A 20365-nucleotide genomic window follows, 5' to 3' on the forward strand; every position below is an offset into this window, starting at 1 on the left:
GGAATATTCACAACTATCTCCTGAGATTCTTCTATAGCTTAAATGAGATGAACTATAAAGCAATCTCATAGTGCCTGGCATACAGTAAAGACTTGAGAAATGTTTCCTGTATATATAATTATCATACAGTCATAGAACAAAGTGATCTTCAGGAATCAGTTCCTTAGTTTCATGCCATTTACTGATGAACTTAAATGGAGTTAAGTGGGGAAGGTTACTCTGTCAAGTAGGCTTGTGTCCTGGTTTGAATGTACGCCTTCCCAAAGTGCCTGTCCACCTCGAACCTCAGAACATGAACTTGTTTGGAAATAAGGCCTTCGCAAGTGTAATGAGTTAAGATGAAGTCCTACATCAGGGTGAGCTCTAAATCCAATGTGACTGTTATCCTTATAAGAAAAGAAGAGGACATATAGACATAAGACTCCCAAGGAAGAAGGCCATGTGAAGACAGAGACGGAGCCTGGGATGATGCAGCTATAAGCCAAGGAATGCCAAGGATTGCCTAGGAGAGAGGCAAGGAATGGATCCTCCCTCAGAGCTCCCTCCCCCAAAGAACCAGCCTGTCAACACCTAGATTTCAGGCTTAGAGCCTCCAGACTGAAAGAGAACAAATTTCTGTTGTCTTTTTGTTTTAAACCTTATTTATTTATTTTGAGAGAGAGAGAGAGAGAGAACACCAACCAGCACAAGCAAGGGAGGGGCAGAGAAAGAGGGAGAGAGAGAGTCCCACGCAGGCTCTATGATGTCAATGCAGAGCCCGATGTGGGGCTCAAATTCATGAACAGTGAGATCATGACCTGAACTCAAATCCAGAGTCAGACGCTTAACCAACTGAGCCACCCAGGCACCGCATAAATTTCTGTTGTCTTAAGCCATCCAGTTTGTGGTAATTTGCGGCAGCCATAGGAAACTCATATGGCTTGTGAAGAGGGAGAACTCCAACAGAGCTCTAAATTCTTTTTCTTCTAGTTTAGCCCTTCTAGTCTATTCCATCATTACCTCCACAAAACAGCAAATAAACATTTATGGAACGCCTACCCAAGAAGTTTACCTATTTGGAGAAAATTTGACACAATCTATAATCTTTACCACCTCTTATGAATTTGTTGCTTGACACACTGTAGGCATTTAATAAATATTTACTGGCAAGTTGATAAAGTAATAGATATACAAATGTTGTACAAATTTAAGGTATTATTATGAACCCACTTTCTACCTCTGTGTACACCTTTGTACCAGATTCTAAATTTATTTACATGTTTTATGTATTGAAAAATCACAAAACTCCAGAACTCTCTCATACTGCAGCCTAAGGGTCTCCATAAGGTCACCAACTCCTCCTGTCCACTACCTCCAGAGGTGACGAATGAAAAGGAAAGCAGTTTGAACACCCTCAGGACTCTGATTCCTACCAGACAGGGATGATGTCATTCTTGCTAGGTCCTCCCACACTCACTCAGGAATGGGCAGAGAGAGCCCAGGGGGTCAGGGGAGCTGCTGGTGGCCATAAAGGAAGTAAATCACAAAGCACTGCCCTCCCAGTCCCCCTGGGAGTAGAATGGGTGGTGGTGGGTTAATAGCTACAAAGGAAAGGAGGGGAGGGAGGGTGGAGCTGATTCACTAGGACAACTCTTAGAGTGACTCAGAAGCTAGCAGAAAATAGCCTGTTCTCCCACATCTGCCTCGTTGTCAGGCAATGAGGCACTTCCTCATTGCAAACACGGAGGCAGGGCAAAAGGGAGGAGAAGGAAATGGGATTTTTCAAGTTTGTCGGCCGATTCCAGCACCTCACGGTCCATGTTTTTAACCATTCCAGACATTCTGTTTTTAAGTCAAGTCAGTATTCATTGAGCACCTACTCTGTGCCTGGCCTTCATCCCACCTCTCAGACCATCAGTCTCCTGAACTCAAGGAACGGGGTCTTTCAGTGCTGAATTTCATACTTCATTACTTCAAAAGTCCTTGGGCTGCTGTTGAGCACCTCAGCACAGTCTTGCTGTCCTTTAAATAGAGATGACTCTCTCAGGCCTACAATCAATTGGGCAGGCAAGCAAGGAGCCTTTTTCTAGCTCTGATGGTGGTTTTATGGTCTTTCAGGCCCATTCTCTGGACCAGTCCTCCTTGTGAGAGTCAGTGTGCGAGCAGCAGAATATGGCACAGGTTTTGAGTCCCTACATCCTTGTTGGAAGTTCTTTCTTTGCCATTTACTAGCTCTGTGACCTTATTTGATTTCTATTAATTTCTATCTTCTCAGGGAGATAGGAAAGACTTATCATACAGTAGTGCAGATTAAGTAAGATATCATATGAGAGTATCTGCCACTGTGATGACATGATAAATTCTGGCTTTCTTCTTTCAAACTTCTCTGTAACTGCACAGACTGACCACATCCTCCATCAGGCTGTAGACTGCATAAGGGCTGGGCTGTTTCTGTCTTAAGGACTAAGTCTGCCTACCCGAATACTGATGTGGGAAACAAAGGCAGAAGGAAATGGCAGATAAAATTAAATTTCCTTATAACCTGCAGCCCACTGACAAATACTGGAGGCAGGCAGAGCGAACTGTTTCTACAGAACTCCCTGCTATCTTGATGTTAATACTTTGCTAGGGGGTGGGAAACAACCTTAGCTTGACAATGGCCAGGCCTCCAGTATCCTAAGAGTCTTCTTTAGCATATGAAAATCTCACTGGAAACTTCCCCTGGACTTTACCTCCCCGACTCCACAGTGTATTACCAGTCTCTCCTCTTGGTCCCGGGGCAGTTCTTTCTGCCCACGGGTCCTGTCCCCGTGCTTTAATAAAATCACCTTTTTGCACCAAAGACGACTTCAAGAATTCTTTCTCGTCCGTCAGCTCTGGACCCCACGAGCCCCACTAGCACCCCAAAAAAACCTCATCAAATTCTATTTCCTTAATAGTTTCTTGCTTAATAATCGTTGTGAATAGGAATAATGTATTAAAAGCAATACAATATTCATGCATTGTAAATATTTAACTGTATCGTAAGTATTTATTATATTGTATTTTAAATAATGTGGTTATTATTAGGGCACCTGGGTGGCTCAGTTGATTAAATGACCAACTCTTGATTCCGGCTCAGGTCATGATCTCCTGGTCCCTGAGATCAAGCCCTGCATCCAGCTCTACACTGACAGCAAGGAGCCTTGCTTAGGATTCTCTTTCCTCTTTCTCTCTGCCCCTCTCCCGCTCACTCAAAAATAAATAACCTTTAAAAATAATATGATTATTATTTTAACCAGCTAAATCAACCTGTGAACTGGAGTGCAGTCTATGGAAAAGGAGTCTGGAAACCTTCACCTCAGGGATGCATCCTCTTCTTTCTCTGGGTTATTTGGTCCTAGGAGGGCTAGCTGCTACCAGCAAGATCTGCATTCCTGTGTTCACAAGAAGGGAGAGACATTCCTTGCATCCTCTACACCGTCCTTTGTTACTGCAAACGCCATTGCCCCACAGTATAATGGGGCCAAGGACACAAAGATGTCCCCTCATCTGACCGGCACAACCTGGAGAGACTAAAAACCTCGACAGACTAATTTGCAACTACTCGACTTCTGCCTGGAAGGTAGGTCCCACTGGGTTTTGCTCTCCCAGGTGCTACCCAGTATCCCCGCGCCGGGGGCTCCAGTGCCAGTAGTTCTCTTCCAAACGTAATGTGGGAAAAGAAGGGCAGGGTGGGGCGGGGACTGTCTCCAGGTTTACTATCTTTGCGCTCTAGCTTCTAGCACCATACCCACAAGCTTGTCCAAGAGAAAGAAAAGCCACGTTACCGGCTTTTCAACAACTAATTCTAATGCAGACACCAAAAGGACACTTTATTGATTAACATTTTGGATAAAATGAAACGTTAATATGCCCAATCAATCTGGGCACCCAAAGTCCGCCATTCCTAAGCTTCCCAGACCAGTAGGGTAAAGCACGAAACACTCGCCACCGCGCTGCCCAGAAGCCGCACGCAAGGTGGAAAGTTGCAGAAGCGGAGCCGGGAGGGGCGCGAGCCCACCCCCGAGCCCGGGCCGGAGGAGGGCGCTTCCTCCAGGAAGTGACGCGAGCTCAATCCCAGCCTGGCTCTCCCCAAACAAAAGGGATCTTGGGGCCCCGGGAGGAGCCTAAATGACATTGGAGAAGCCCCTCCTCCAGCCCGCGCGCATTGGTGACTGGGCTGAGGAAGCGAGGTGACGATTGGCCCTGGCGAATGCCAGTGCCCCCGCCTGGCGGTTGAGGGGCGGGGTCTCCGGGGGCTGTGGATGGGAGCGGGTGGCGGAGGCGGCGGGGAGCGGAGCCCGGAGCGCCGGGAAGAGGTAGGAGCCACCGGGGCTGGGGTTTGGGGGTGGCTGGGAGGCCGGGTTCCCGAGAGAAAAGCAAGGGTAGGACTACCGGTGTCGTCCCGCCACAGTCCCAACTGGCACTCTCTCCCATCCCCTGAGGGGGCGGGGCCCTCTCCTCCGCCTCCCGGTATTCCCCGAGGAGGCGGCTCCTCATCCTCCGAGGGTCCTCGCAGCTACTTATTGTCCCCGGTCAATCCCAGCTCCGCAGAAGGGGCTTCCCTCCTGACACCCCTCGCTTAAGGGATCCTCTAGCCCAGCACCTCAGTCTTGGGGAGGGCGCACAGGTTTCCATTCTCTAGGCTGCCGCCGCCGCCCCCGCCCCCATTTTGTACCCCCGGCAGGCCAGACATCCCTCCCTACACTTGTCCCTGCTCGCTAGAGTGGGATCAGAGCTAGTTTCATGCGTAAAATAAAATCACTGTTTTCCAAAAAAGAGAAGTGAGCGAAGCAGAAATCAAGATCCGACCTAGACAACCAGCTCTGAGAGACGAAGCGGCCTTCTCCCACTTCAGTTCTTCCCATCCCCCATTCTCTGATCCTCAGCCCTCCTCCTGAAGCCCCTCGGATCCTCTGTTCCCGGGGTGGGGGTGGGGGGCGCAGGGATCGAGAGCTCACCCGCTTTGGGACTGTTCTAGACTCTGGAGGAAGGAGAAATAGTAACTCCCCACTGCCCCATCAGCCTTAAAGGTACCTTCCCTCAGTGGAAGGTTCCCTCAGTCTGTTCCTTGAGGGAGAACCTAACTTCCGAGGGTTTTTTAGGTTTGGGTTGCGTTTCATTTTTGCTTTCTATCCTGTATCTGCCCTAGGAACTTGAGGAAAAACCATCCTTTTATGTTTAACATTGAGGTGGGTGTGTTGGATATCTGCAGAGTTGGCCTTTCGTGGGTAGAATGCAGTGTATATTGTTTGACTGTCAGTGAATAGGAGCGTGTTTTCTGTTAAAACAGTGTCGATAAGTAAATAAAGAGCATTGGATTAGGAATAAGTGTTTCCCACTCTAGGGTGGGCTGGTCCATTGCTCAGGGAGACTGCAGTTAACCTTGAAGGTGTAGTTCTGTTGAAACAAAAGACAGGAAGTGTTTGAGGAAAATTCAGGTTCAGCCATCTAGGTTTATGATTAATCCGGTCCCTAGGCCTTTGGTTACTCTCTAGCCCTTCTTTTATGGTGGGTTTTTCCCTCCAGGGGAAACTGATACATACATGATGTTGTTGATTGGTTTTACAAGACCAGTATCACCTACCAACATTTAGCGGATGAAAAGTAAGAGCAAGTTTTAAATCTCAGAGATCAGGATAATTAAAAGCAAGGTTAATTCCGGCTATTTACATACTTGTAACTACCAAGAAGTGTCTCTGTACTGTGCTCATAAAGGCTTTGTCAAGTTGACCTTCATTTCAGCAGGTGCAAAATATGGATGATTTTAGCCTGATGTTAATGACAATGAATCCCCAGTAATCATCTATTGGTAGCACTTCCAGGTATTAATATTTGCTGTATTTTTTAACATTGTTTTGCTCTCATTCTGAAGTCCATCTTACTACTGTTCTCTGTAGCCAGGCTCATAGCAATGAGATGCAAGGAGTTGGAATCATAGCAGGCAATTATAACGCCGTCTCTTACCTTCCTGATTAGACTTTCTGAAGGTAGACTTCCGGAAGATTATTAGTTTTCAATAGTTAGATTCGAAGTTTTCAGAGCCACTCTTAGTGCTCACAGATCTGTTCCGTGATTGTTTCCAGATCTCCAATAAAAAAGCACAAAGAAAAATCTGTGTGGTAGGTCACCCCAGCAAACACAAAGTGTACTGCGATAGGAGGGTAAGACACGGGCCCCCAGCAATAGCAGCGGAAAAAGCTAAAAGCAGAACAGGAAATCCCAAAAAGATATATCTTATTACATGAGTGGAGAACAGAAAATAAACTAAGGTAAGAGACTAAAGAAACCAAAGCAGGGGTGATTACCAGGGCCTTAATGAGAGAGAGGAAAGAGCAAATAATTCTCTTTGATTATTTGGCATAATAAGCAAGACCCGTCTGATACATGTTTGGGTCTTGGAAATCCTTCCTCTGCCTTTTTCAACAACTGTTTGGTCATTAGGTGAAGAAAAACATTGTACGCAGAGGATACTTATGTATATGTCCAATCTGTGTCACTAAATTATAAATTCTTTGAGAGCAGGTAGTAGTAATTTTTTTTAAAAGCTTTGTGTCTTTCCCTGTGCCTGGGACATAGTTTGACTTAGTAAGTGTTTGTTGAATTTAGTTTGAAGCAGTCCCCTTAGGGTAGATTAGAAAGACAAATTACTGATAAGGTATAAACTTAGTATAAGCAGCCCACTTCTTTTTGCCTTGATGTAACTTTATTTTCCCTATCTGATGTCTTATGAAACTCCAGTATCTTAAGTGACTTTAAAATGCTGAATTTCCTATATGAAAATGTCTGATGTTTACATGTATAATTTTGCTGTAATGAAATTTGAAGCAGACTTGCTAATGTAATCACTGCTAGTCATTTTAGGATTTTATTTTTCTAAGAATCTGACCTGAGTGGAATGAGGTAAATTTAAGAGAGCACACTAGGAACTGATTGCTGTTTTTTAAGAACAGGTTCTGAGTGTTTGATTTTGACAAGTTACTGAGCTACTTTGGGAATTTTTTTAAGTGAATTTTTAGTTGATTTTGTGCTTTTCTGAACTAGCCCTAAATACATGAATAGGGACACAAATAGTATTGGGTTCCTGAATGGAATCCTGCAGACTTGGGTGCCTGGGTGGGTGGCTCAGTCAGTTAAGCTAACCGTCTGGCTTCAGCGTAGGTCGTGACCTTGCAGTTCGGGAGTTTAAGCCCCACATCAGGCTCTGCTCTGTCAGTGCAGAGCCTGCTTCGGATCCTCTGTCTCCCTCTCTCTGCCACGCATGCGTGTGCTCTCTCTTAAAATAAATAAGTAAATAAATAAAAGAATCATGCAAACTGATTATGGTGGGCGTAATGTGTTCAGTCTACAGTGGATTTTTGTCTTGGCAAAATCATGTTTGCAGTGCTACCAGTTAATTTGCAGAACAGGTTTGGAATTCTTGGCTTTTCTGAGTGGAGTAGAGTGGTGTTTTGAGGGATTGCCATTGAATTGGTGTTTGGTGGCATGATATGAGAAGCAGGGATTTATTTATTTGTTTGTTTCTAGAGGAAATCTGTCCCGTCTGTGGTGGTTGACCCCGGAATGGCTTGTCAGCTTGTTTCTAAAGGCTATTTTTTCTTATTTCCTGAATGTTTGCTCCTAATAACTAAAGATCACATCCTCTAAGTTTCAGTTCAGAGCATTTCAGTGAGAAAATGGCTTATTTATCGTGAGGCCATGGAGTATGGAAATTGACAGCACAGACTCCAAAGGCAAACCTGGGTTCAAATCCCAACTCTTTGGCTCTTTTACTCTGTGACCCAGGCAAAGGCAGAGTTTTCTATCTCACCATATCCCATTTTCCTCAACTGCGACATAGAAATAATTTTTAGAGGTTTTTTTTTAAGGTTTACATGAACTAATTATATATATATATATATCATATACATATATATATTATATGTATCATATATATGTATGATATCTATATGATACATATGATATATATATATATATATATATATATATATATATATATATATATATCACAGAGCAAGGTCCCTGGCATGTAGGAAGCACACAATATTAGTAGGTGTTATTGCTGTCATTTTTAGCACTTTCCTGTGAGTTACAGAATTTAATATTAAACATTCTTTTACTCCCTTAGCATTTTAGCAAAGATGAAGAATTTGTGTATGATTTTAGTTTTCATTCGGTTGGTTTTAAGTATTTCAATATATAGCTAAGATTCCTGAGTTGAGGGAAACAAAGCTTATACATGTCATGATCTCAAACATCTGATGCAAGGATTTTTAGGAGAGTGTGTGTGTGTCTGTCTCATAGAGTCTGGGTTTCATAATTTTGTCACGCAAATTACCTTTCTTGAGTTTTTCTGGCCCGAGAAAAAGAAAGGCAAGGGATTCAACCATCTGGTGTCTTCTCTGAATTGTCCATTGTCACACTCCAAACTCTACAGTCTTAAGTGCCTCCATCCTCAGAGTCATATACGTGGTTTTGTGGACATTGTGACGATACAGGGTTGTACCTTCTGTGAGATTTAAAGGATTTTCCGTGGTAATTTTGATCAAAAGTGGTTTTTGCCTTCTGAAGACAACTTTCCCATTGTCCCCCAAAGTAAGGAGCAATCCTAGGAGCAGGTGAGAAGAAACAATGGACGGCAGTTAAGAGTGGAGGTGGGGGGAATCCAGGACAGGGGTGTGTGGGTTGAGGAAAACAGGACTACAAGCAGGCATTGAAGTAGAGAATGCAGTAATATGGTTCCTCCCTGCCAAGTATTTCCAAAGTCTGTATTTCAGGTCCAAAGCCAGAGTTCCCAATCTAAATGTATCCCTTCTGCTCAATGAATCCTTTCTGACTTGCCGAGCCACAAAGAATGTTATCCTTAATTGTTACTGAGTTCAGTAGAAACTAGAAAGGAAAATAGGACAGCACAGGATGACAGGGTTTACACACACCAACCCCCCCCCCCCCCCCCCTCCTTCTGACCCTGAGCCTTGAGAGCATCTGCTTGGGTCCTTTGCATAAAGCTGCTTGGGGAGGGTGAGGCTGAAGAGTTCTATGGGTCTGCCATCCCAGGACTGGCGAGAGCCAGGAGGAGCCAGGAACTGTTTTAACAAGAGATAGGCACTGTAAGTTATAAAGGAGAGAAGAAGGAAGGGTAAGTGACAGGTAAGCTGCAGAAAGAAGAGAGAAGCACTAACTTTGTTGTGGGGAGGTGTGGAAGGTAGGGGTGCCCTATCTCTCCATTTCTGCTAACTAGTCCTTACTGTTGGGGCAGGTGGTACAGGAGTAACGAAAGAACCAGTCTGGTTCTTCAGCGATCTAATATTTGGGGGTACAAAAATGATCAGGTCTAGTCTGATGTATCAGTTTCTTCCTATTGCCTCTTGTTCTTAAATTGAAGGCACAGAAGAAATTTTCTTAAAAGGCTTTACCCCCTAAAGACTTAACTTCTAGACCTTTAGCTTTCACCACACTGACTCTTAACGCATTTGTTCCTCTTGGGAAGTTTACTGAATAATTAACTTCTTATTCAGCATGCCTCATATCAGTCATCATTTTCCCCCAAAACCAGTTCCTTTTCTAACATCCCTGTTTGGGTTAATGGCGTCATTATTCGAGTCAGACAGTCTACAAGCTCAGCTGATCTGGGATTATTTCCCCTCTCACCTCCTTAAATGGAGCCAGTACCAAGTTACTGTAAATCCTGCATGGAGTCTCTCGCATCGGTATTTCTCGTGCATCCTTACTGCTACCATCCTAGTTCACACGTTTTAGCCTCATACCTATGCTGTTAAAGTTTTCTCCTGCCTACTTTTCCTGTTTCCAGTTTCCCATACATCAAATCAGCTCTGTCCTTCAAGCCTTAACCTTCCTAAAACTATGCTTTCACTATGATACTCACCTGGTTAAAAATGTTTACTGGCTTCTCATTTGCTAAAAGAGAAAGTCCAGTCTTGTTGGCTGTAATTCAAGGTACTATGCTGTACATTTCTTTTCCAACTAGCATTTTTTGAATACCCCTGAGAACCACACTGCTAGGTGCTAAGTTTCATCAAGTTGATTAGGACAGAGGATTTGTCTAAGAGAACAAAGTCTTAAGAAGACAGATATATAAACAGAACAGTTGAATGTGATAACTGCTCCTGGACTATGGATATAGATACATATGCACTATGCATTTAATATAATGTAAAAAATAGCTGTGATATGTTTAGAAAATCAATTTCTCAGTCATTAAGTTAAAATTGTGACTTGGTTAGGGGAGCCTGGTTCACTCAGTTAGGTGTTGTCTGACTCTTGATTTCAGCTCAGGTCATGGTCTCATGTTTCATGAGTTTGAGCCCCACATCAGTTTGGGATTCTCTCTCTCCCTCTCTTTTTGCTCCTCCCTGCTTGCTCTCTCTGTCTCAAAAATAAATAAATAAATAAACTTTTAAAAATGTATTGTGACTTAATTAAAAGCTATACAGATTCTGTGGAAGCAAAGATACGGTTTTCACCTGTGTCTGGAAGTCACAAAAAGCTAGTGTAGGCAGAAGAATGTCCTTTTCTTTGCCCAAGTATGGAGATAACCATTGGCCTGAACCGTGTCTCTCCCAGACTTTCCCAGAAACTGGCCAGGCCATCTCCTTCCTGGAGTAAATCAACCTGCCAAGTCAGGAGTAAACTTGTTTTTGATTTCTAAATTAGACAACACGAATGATAGAAACTGGCAACTCATCGCAAAAGGAAAACTTCATTATCCTTGCTGATGAAACCAAATATGTACTCCAGGGATGAGAACTGACCAGTCACTCATTTTAACTGTTCAGTATCCTGTTAGAGTCGGTGGTGTCATCCCATTTTATAGATGAAGAACAAATTCAAAGGTTAAGTGGATCGAGGTACTATGAAGTAGCAGAGCCAGGATGCAAACCTGGGCGTGTCATATTCCAAAGCGCATGCAGCTTTTCATTGACATGCTGCCTCTTAGGAGAATTACTGTCCCTGAAGAACTTTGGAGCACAGAACAATTGCTCGGTCTGTTGTTGGTAATTTTCAGCTGATACCAAATTGTTAAATTTTTTAAACCCCCCCCCCAAAACAAAACAAAAAACAAGCAAACAAAAAAATAAAATCAATAATCTCTGATTTAGAAGACACTTTAAGGGGTGCCTGGGTAGCTCAGTCAGTTGAGTGGCCAACCTCAATTCAGGTCATGATCTCAGGGGTTCATGGGTTCAGGCCCCACTTTGGGCTTTGCGCTGACAGTGCAGAGCCTGCTTTGGATTCTCTGCCTCCCTCTCTGCCCCCTCCCCTCTCTCTCTCTCTCTCAAAAATAAACATTAAAAAAATTTGGAAATCAGAATTTAAAAAGTAAAAAAACCACCATCAGTTATAATATTCATTGTGGGATTTTTTGCAGTTCCCAGAGAGGCGGGTTATGGGCATGGCTACAACACAAATCCCTTGACTGTTTTCTGGTTCATCCTCCATACTATACATTCTGTTTCTTTCCAGTTTGGAATCCTGATGGAGTCCATGACTTCCTTCTACATTGACATATGAAGGGTTTTTGCATTTCAGGCTGCTCCTGGAATTGTGGCCCATGAATCATTTTACTGGAAAGAAAATCAATCTATATGTTATTTTTCCTTCATTGTGGTATTTTACGACTCACAGTGGCATTATTTCAGAAAAACAAAAATTTAGGGGAATGATGGACATAGATAATACAAACAGATACACATACATATGTCAATGAAATCATGTTATAATTTCATTTTAACTAAAGAAAGCCAAGTGACATATACTTACAAATATACAAATATACTTCATGCTTCTGGTATTTTTCTAATGTTAAATGACATACTTTTTAATGCAAAATATTAACATAAAATCTATTATTCATTTTCATTAACATACATTCCAGTAGCTTAACTAATGTAGTTCTTCTGGTTCGGTCTTGTCTCAGATGAGAGTACTTGAAAGGGTGTAAACAGATAGCCAGGTAGACAGACTTGTTTTTAATAGCCTTGTGCTAAATGTCCTCGTTTTGGGGAAGAGATGTTTGAATGTTTGTTTATGGGCATGAGCCACTTCCTTCTTTTCCTCAATATACATATAAATCTTGTTGGCAACAAATAAGAGAGACAGTGAGAGAAATAGACATATACACATAGTGAGATAAAGAGACAGACATTCACACACAGAGAGATACAACTAGAGATGCCTAAGTCTTAGAGCTAAACAAAACAAAAACCTGATATCATCATGGTGTCCCAGAAAGTGGATTAGACTGGATCTTAAAAAGACATAAGTGTTAGACCTACTTTTACTGTGTAACTATAATCTTCAGTAAGTCACTTAACAACCCTGGCCTCAGTTTTCATCTGTAAAATGGAGAATGCTGAATTAGATTATTTCTCAGGTCCCTTCCAGCTTTGTGAATCTCATTTTGGCTGAGGTTTTTCTACCACACAATTCCTAAAGCTGATAAAATGAGATCAGATGTGAATGATGGTTACCAAGTAGCAGTAGTTACTAAGGAAGGCCCTGGAATCCAATTACCTTGGTTCAAGTCCGATTTCTGCCACATACTAGATCTGAGACTTTGAGCAAGTTATTTAGCCTCTGTGCCTCACTTTTCCAATCTATAAAATGGGGGGGTTGACGATGGTTATAGCATCTATCATCCAAGCTTGTTGTGAGGATTGAATTAATTTGCGTCAAGTACTTGCAACACTGCCTGGAACACATTAATGTTTATCTTTTCTGTTTTGTTTTTATTTAGCTCAATAAATGTTTGTCTTTTTTGTTATTACTATTCCTGCTTGAATTCTTCTTAGAAAACTATGCTATAAAACTCTGAGGTGGTGGTGATCAACATCAATAGGCTCAATTATATCATTCATTTCTGTACCAAGCATAAATCCAGAAAATCTGGTATCCTAGAATCTGCTTTGAATAGAATGTGTTTGAATAGAGAACTGAAAGTATATTTAAATGTTGACCCAGAACTGGTTTCTTGAGGCCTGCTTCAAAGTCTATATTGACAGTATTGGATACACAAGCATCTTGATCCCTTAGCACTGTTGCAGTTTCTAAGTGCGTTATTCATATTACATTTCAGGATCCTGAAATTTGTATTTTCCGAAACTGTTTCAAAACCATCCTGTTTTATAGAACACTGTCTATAGTGTGGCTGGAAAAAGCAAATTGATAGCAATAGGACAAACAAAAGGCATTCTGAGCAATATGTTCCAGCACTCTCCCGGTAAGGGGAAGTCTTAGATCTAGCTGTTCCAATAGCGTTTAAAAGTGCATGTTGCAGTAGTTTGCTCTGGCCACCATAGCAAGGTCCCACAGACCAGCTGGCTTAAACAATAGAAATTTATTGTCTCACATTCCCGGAGGCTAGAAGTCAGAAATCAATGTGTCAGCAGGATTGGTTTCTTCTGAGGCCTCTGTCTTTGACTCGGAGATGTCCATCTTCCACCTGCATCTTCACGTGGTCTTTCCCTGTCCCATGTTTGTGTCCAAATTTCCTCCTCTTATAAAGACACAGCCCTATTAGATTATGGCCCACCCTAATAACTTCATTTAAACTTAATTACCTCTTTAAGGACCCTATCTCCAAATGCATCACATTCGGAGGTGCCTGGAGATCAGGACTTCAATATATGAATGAGGGCAGGCACCCAATTTAGTCCAAACATTTAAATTGTAACACATAGACACGTAAGGATCCAAATAGTCCGGAATATCGTTTATCTTCAACTGAAAGATTGATTTGACATATGTAGTAAAGCTTAATTTGCTTAGTGCTGTAGAAGTCAATAAAATGAGATTTGTTTTTATGCCTTGGTTTTAGAATCTTTGTAAATAATAATAGCAAAAACAGCTCTCTTAGGTAAATGTACAAAAGATATGCTTTCTAGGTCAGAAAATTATCTTCTAATAGTATTTTGACATGTTTTTCTCCCCTAGCCTAATCCTAAAATGCCAAAAGTGGAATGAGAGGTATCACACTCTTATCCCCAGATGCATAAATAACGCTTCTGGAAAACCAGAAGCGCCAGAGGCTGGAGAAACCTCAATCTTTTTGAGATAGTCAAGGTAATATGTCAACGCCTTCCACCCCCAGATAATAGGATGCTTTGGATACATTTTTAAAAATAGCAGTGCATTTTTGTCCATATTTAGATTGAATGTTTATAAATAGGACATGTTCATTTGATTTTTTAAATTCCATATATTCTGGGTTTTTAAGGAAGTACATTATCTAGTAGAAAGCTGTCAAAAAAACACCCATTTTGTGTGGCAGTGTTGACTCTGAATTTTAAGAATTAATTGGCCTCCTTGGCCTAGCTGATATGTATGTGAAAATCCTTACATAATTGAAGCAAATTTGCTTTATATCTTTGCTCATATCTTATTGCTAATACTAAAAACTTACTAAATGGCCTGAATCCCAGTCAGTTGTAGCCCAAGTATAAATTTCTTCAATTTGACATCTGAGTATAAAATAAAGAAGTGATTTTTATCCAGTGTTGCAAGCATGGTTTTCTGGGTAAAACAACTGATTTGTTTTTTATACTAGACAAGTTGACTTTAAGGAAAAAAAAAAAAAGAAAACAGATCTGTGTAGATTTTTTTAGGTGTTTCTATATCCAGAAATATCTAAGACTCATCCAAAAATGTTGTTTTCCCTCTTTCATGCCCCATATCATTCACCATTTAGAAATCAAGCCTTCGGTTCCACATAAAGACATACACATGCCCTGATACTAGATAGACAAACATCCCTCTTGTGTTCCACTCCACCCTGCCCTACTGCTTACACAGCTATAGAGGTTGTTTGGGGTGTTTCTTTTTCTGCCAACCAATCTCTGTGGTGAAGAGGCAACAACGCCTGCTCTCCTGGAGGATTCATTCAGAGTTCCAGAGCAAAAGCTGGGACCTCCTCAAGAAGGAGAAGGAATGACCAGAACTAGAATGAATGGAGCTTGGGCATTATCCAGGGAAGGGAAAAGGTCAGAATAAAATGAACAGAGCCCAAGCCACGGCAATGCACCTTCAGGGCAAAATTGGCAGTGCCATTTAGGAAGTTCAGTGGTGGATGAGGGTGCCCTTCTTGAGAGCCACAGCCCTTGTGACTGTTGGCACATAAAAGTTTGTGGAGAAGACTCCTGCACTCCTGTTGGCCCTTACTTGATGGAAAGTAGCACGTGAACAGACCGAATGGTCCTCTGGGCAAAACTGATGTTTGAAATCACTTATTGATAACCTAAAAATAAGTTTCGTACCTATCCCATAAATAGGCTTATTTTTCCAGGGTCTTAAAATATGTATCATTTATCTTTTTTTCTTATATATATATTTATATTTTTAAATTTATTTTATTTTATTATTATTTTAAGTAGGCCCCACACCCAACGTGGGGCTTGAACCCACAACCTTGAGATCAAGAGTCACATGCTGTATCAACTGAGCCAGCCAGTTGCCCCTGTATTTATTTTTTAACTGAGAAAACTATAAAGCTTAATATAATAGCTACAGCTAGTATGCTGTACCACAGCATATGATAATGTATCCAGACAACTTGTCCACCATTGGTTTTTATTTCAAGTTTATAGACTGCAGTGTTCCTTAGACAAACATATCTGCCACTAAACTCTAAGGAAAGTTGCATCTTGGAGAGATTCAAATGGAAGGAATGAGCTGAGCATCTGGTTGAAATGATCTTGTCTTTCAAAGTCACTTAATGGATGATGACAGTGACAAGTAACAGCTCATTTAGAAAACAAGTAGAGAGCATGTCTGTAGACTACAATATGGCATGCCAAAAATCTGGCAATCATATTTCTGATGATTAGTTTGGAGCTAGCAGCAGCCTTTTTCTGAAAGTCTTGGGCCACGTAATTTATATATTAGGCAGAAACTGGAGTTTCATTTAAGACTGAGTGCCATAAAGTTCAAGACAAAAATTATGGTTTATCAAATAAAATTTAAAGCCTATCATTTTTTTTTAAAAGCTTGCTGGGTCTGATATACTATTAGGAAAACATACACCAAAAGTTTGCATATAATTCAACACCTAATGTTTGAAAAAAGAAACGAGGAAAAGTAGGAGCTGGGATGAGTCATTAGCCTTACAGACAAAGTCCAGGTGGTGACAGGTTGATTTGTTTGTTCACTGATTAGCAGGAGGTGAGGGGATAAGCGTGAACCTTACACAAATTTAGCAGTTTGAAAAGTTCGGTTGTAATTATGTTATTTTTCTCTGAGCATATTGTGCATAAATCATGGCGATTTAAGCAAATAGGCTTTTGTCAATTCAGGGAGACTGTCTTTTCTCTTCTAGGACATTCATAAGTTAGTCCTTGAAACAGCAGTGGACATTTTAAAGTAAAAAAGATTTTGAGGGTGCCTAGGTGGCTCAGTTGGTTAAGTGTCTGACTCTTGATTTGGGCTCAGGTCATGAGGTCATGAGATTGAGTTCCCCCTCCCTGCGTCAGCAAAGAGCCCTCTTCGGATTCTCTCCCTCATTCTCTGCATCTCCCCCACTCGCGTGCACTCTCTCTCAAAATAAATAAACATTAAAAAAAAGATTTTGAAAGCCCTCACCTTCCCTAATGATAATTGCAAAAGGGAAGTGAGATTCATGGTATGTTTCCTATATTACTCAGCCTCAACTTGAAGAAGTGGCTATTTTCTTCTTACTGTGTCAACCTATACCTGTCAGGCCTTACCAGCTGCAATGACAGTTGACATTCATGGGATTTATCAAATCGTTTATAGTATGGTCACATAGACAATAAATTTCTTATTATTTTGCAGCATTGGACACTTTTCCACCATGCTGATGACATTTTGAGTACATTTGTCAATTTTCCCAAATTTTAACTGAAGAAAACCTTGAGAATTTATACTTGAGGACTAAAGTGTGACCACCGATTATCAGGTCAGTATCACCCCCCCCACCCCCACTTCCGTCCCCACTCCCAGGAATATCACCGTCATCCTGCAACAGTACGGTTTTACTATCTTTCATATATTAAATTTATCATGATGTCTTGTGTATTGAGATTAGATTCAAATAATAAAGAACAGCAAAGAACTGTTGAATTTTAATATTGATAAAGAAAGTTTATGGGGATATGTACAAACAGACCTATTGCTTTTCAGTCACATAGCTGTGGCCCTTTTCTTCCTCCTGTGTCAGATTTGCATTGTCTTCACTTCATGTAGACACTAAGCTGGGTGAATGGGCACATATTGGCAGGATGTGCCAGATATTGAAATTTGTGTGCAGAAGTGATTTATAAATGTAGATAACAAGAATATTATTCTTTATACCATTGACAAAGAATGGAATTTTTTCTTGTCAGGGCTGGACTCCTTTATAATTAAAGTGGCTCTAAAGAGTGTTTCAATTTTACTCCTTTATGAGGATGTGTATTTATTACAGCAGATCCAAGACTTTGATTTAGGTACAGTCGGTTTTAGTTCTTTGTATATTCACTTTAGTCTTAGTTCATTGGATTCTCTAACAATTCTTGATTTTTACCCATGAAAGCTTAAATGGAACCAAGAAGGACTTCAGAGATTATCTAGGCTGATTTTACCTGTGAGGAGACTGCGTGCCAGTCTAACTGGGTACTTTTTGTCCTCAAAGCCACAGAGTTGCTTAGTAGCAGAGCCCAGACTAAAATTCTATACTCCTCACCCCCCCCCCACCGTCTGTCATGCTTTACTCACATCACATTGCTTCCTTAAGCCCCAGTTTTAGATCTCTAAATAAGAGTATTTAAGGACTACAAAAATACTGAAGGAAAAAAGAATATGTCTGAACACCATCATCTTTACTTTGGTGCTTCTCCATCCAGTTGATTTACTCAGTGTAGTTGGTATTTACAGAGTACCTTCACAGATGCCCATTATTCTGCTGAACATCATGGGAGGGAAGAGGATGGGCTTAAAATGATGAGATTTTCCCTCTGCTTTATAATTTCTGAGATATTAAAATATGAAACCTTCAGGAAGAGGGGGAAGGGTTTTATCTAAGAAACCAGTGTGACTCAACTGATTTTTGAGTTCGAGCCCCGTATCGGGCTCTGTGCTGACAACTCAGCCTGGATCCTGCTTTGCATTCTCTGTCTCCTTCTCTCTCTGCTCCTCCCCCACTTATGCTCTGTCTCTCTCTTATCTCTCAAAAATAAATAAACGTAAAAAAAAAAAAAAAGAAAAGAAAAAGAAATCCCACAACTAGAAGATGCAGACTTGAAGATGCAGACCTGACATCCATCTGTCTGCAAAGCTGCATGCTCTTTCCAACATATCTTTTTTTTAAATTTTTTTTTAATGTTTATTTATTTTTGAGAGAGACAGAGACAGAGTGTGAGCCAGGGAGGGGCAGAGAGAAAGGGAGACAGAATCCAGAGCAGGCTCTGGGCTCTGAGCAAGCTGTCAGCATGGAGCCTGACGTGAGGCTCGAACACACAAACCATGAGATCATGACCTGAGCCAAAGTCGGACACTTAAACAACTGAGCCACCCAGGCGCCCCTCTTTCCGACATAGCTTAAATTAAGTGTAGCTTTATTAGGTGTGGGGTTTTGTTTTTGTTTTTATTTATTTGTAAAATACCTGTTGTGAGATGTCTTCTGTAATGCTGAAGTGAGGATCACTCACTAGTTGCTAAAACTCAGTAGTTAGAAAGTCAGCAGAGCGGAAGTTTGATTGAACATATTTTGCCGTGTGGCAAAAGATTTGTACAGCATGTCCTGGAACATAATCTGACAACACAGTGAAGTGTGCCTTTCCTACATGCTTTCCTGCACTTAGAGGCAGTAGGTCTGGAAGGAATCAATGACTCTTTTGTGTGCCTCCTAAAATTTAATGTGCTCATAAGAGTTGGGAATTACGGGAGGGTGTGTGAACTTGTCATGTTGCAATTCCCTTTAAAGAAAACTATATGGAAGTGACAATTTGCAAGTACAATACAGAAGAAGGAAAGGAGTATTTACTCAGCTTTGGAAGTTCAAAAATGTATCTCACTGTGCACTGTCAGAAGACCCTTTGAAAATTGTCTGGCAATCTAACTTCTGTCTATATGTGGCTTTTGAGAAATTAATCTTGTGGAAAGGATTGAGTTTGTGCTATGCGGTTTGCCATTTAACATGTCTCAAAAGATGCAGGACTTCACAGAAACGGGAACTTGGGGAGTCAGATAAATTCAGTTAGTAGTAGCCTGTCCAATGAAGATGTTTAAACGACAATATATTTTGAGAAACTACGTAAAAGTGTGTTTGTATATGGTTGCACTGAGGTTCCCTGTGAAAGTAGACAGACAGTTTAAAAGAAAAATTTCTCCCATACTGCCACCAGACATTCTCTTTGCTTAAATTTCATTTCAACCAACTTCAGAGGGATGCCAGAATGTTTTATATACAGTTTAGGAATTCGGTTATCTAAAACTGAGAAATCTTTTCATGCTCTAACAATTTTTCGGTGAAATAGTATTCACTGTAACACAATTTTACCTGCACTTCTGGTGAACAAAACTAGTGACTAATTCTTTCTGAGACCTCCCAGGATGTTTGTAAATATGCCTGGAGGAAAAATGATGGAAAATTGATCCTTGTGAGTGATGACGAAATTCATACTTAAGGTGAATTTTATTTTCTCTTACTGCTCAGTTTATGATTAACATCAGAAAGCTCCCATTTTTTTTTAAACTTAATTCTAACCATTTGCTGCCTTAAGGCATTTTATGCTGTGATTGTGGCTCTTTCCTTGTGTGACTCACTTTATTTTTTTTCCTTAGCCGTATCAAACCAACTCTGTCTTCTGGAGATTGTCTGATCATTGTCTTTGTTTTAGGCTTTCAGGATGAATCTGGAAAAACTCAGCAAGCCTGAACTCCTAACACTATTCAGTATTCTTGAAGGAGAGCTTGAAGCAAGGGACCTTGTGATAGAGGCTTTAAAGGTATGTTAAAAGAAGAAAAGAGGTCATCGTATGTTTTGAAAGTCATTGCATTGGTTGTAATTTCTTTAACCAAGGTATTTCTATAGCCCATGTTGAAGTTAGAGGCCTGGATATACATACTGATACTTGCTCCCGCAGCTACCTTGCGTGGTATGATTTTAGGGACACTGGTAAAGCCTTTCTGACTCCAAAATATTTCCTTTAGTCTGGATCTTGAACGTCATTTTTTTAGCTTAGAGGCCTTAGCCATTTTTGAATGCCAATTGCTTCAGAACCTGATGAAACCTGCTTCCTAAAAACATATATATACAGCCATATACCAAAATTCAGTGTATAATATCTGGGAGATAAAGGACTCCATGAAGACCATCTCTGGATTTTCTAGACCCCTGTTGAAGGATTCATTT

At 41.0% G+C, this 20365-nt stretch overlaps 1 protein-coding gene and 1 long non-coding RNA gene across 5 annotated transcripts in view; one reads left to right on the plus strand and one right to left on the minus strand.

Annotated features, from left to right (window-relative positions):
• The window catches only part of LOC113599193 (uncharacterized), a 62990-nt gene extending 54030 nt beyond the window's left edge, over nucleotides 1-8960 (minus strand). Inside the window, exons 1-2 of one of the 3 annotated variants that reach the window (XR_008295137.1) lie at nucleotides 8339-8960; nucleotides 5968-6088 (exon numbers count right to left, since the gene is read on the minus strand). This is a non-coding gene — a long non-coding RNA (uncharacterized LOC113599193). Of the gene's footprint in view, nucleotides 1-5967; nucleotides 7868-8338 lie in introns of those variants that run through there. The other 2 variants (XR_003419917.2, XR_003419916.2) reach the window with 2 other exon arrangements.
• Nucleotides 4212-20365, plus strand: part of CTTNBP2NL (CTTNBP2 N-terminal like) — a 51776-nt gene continuing 35622 nt past the window's right edge. The window contains exons 1-3 of one of the 2 annotated variants that reach the window (XM_027058345.2): nucleotides 4212-4319; nucleotides 16807-16930; nucleotides 19851-19958. In XM_027058345.2, the coding sequence (XP_026914146.2) occupies nucleotides 19860-19958 (99 nt within the window). In that variant the 5' untranslated portion in view covers nucleotides 4212-4319; nucleotides 16807-16930; nucleotides 19851-19859. Of the gene's footprint in view, nucleotides 4320-13951; nucleotides 14083-16806; nucleotides 16931-19850; nucleotides 19959-20365 lie in introns of those variants that run through there. The other variant, XM_027058346.2, reaches the window with a different exon arrangement.

This window comes from Acinonyx jubatus, chromosome C1 (assembly GCF_027475565.1).
Source record: "Acinonyx jubatus isolate Ajub_Pintada_27869175 chromosome C1, VMU_Ajub_asm_v1.0, whole genome shotgun sequence".
NCBI lineage: Eukaryota > Metazoa > Chordata > Mammalia > Carnivora > Felidae > Acinonyx > Acinonyx jubatus.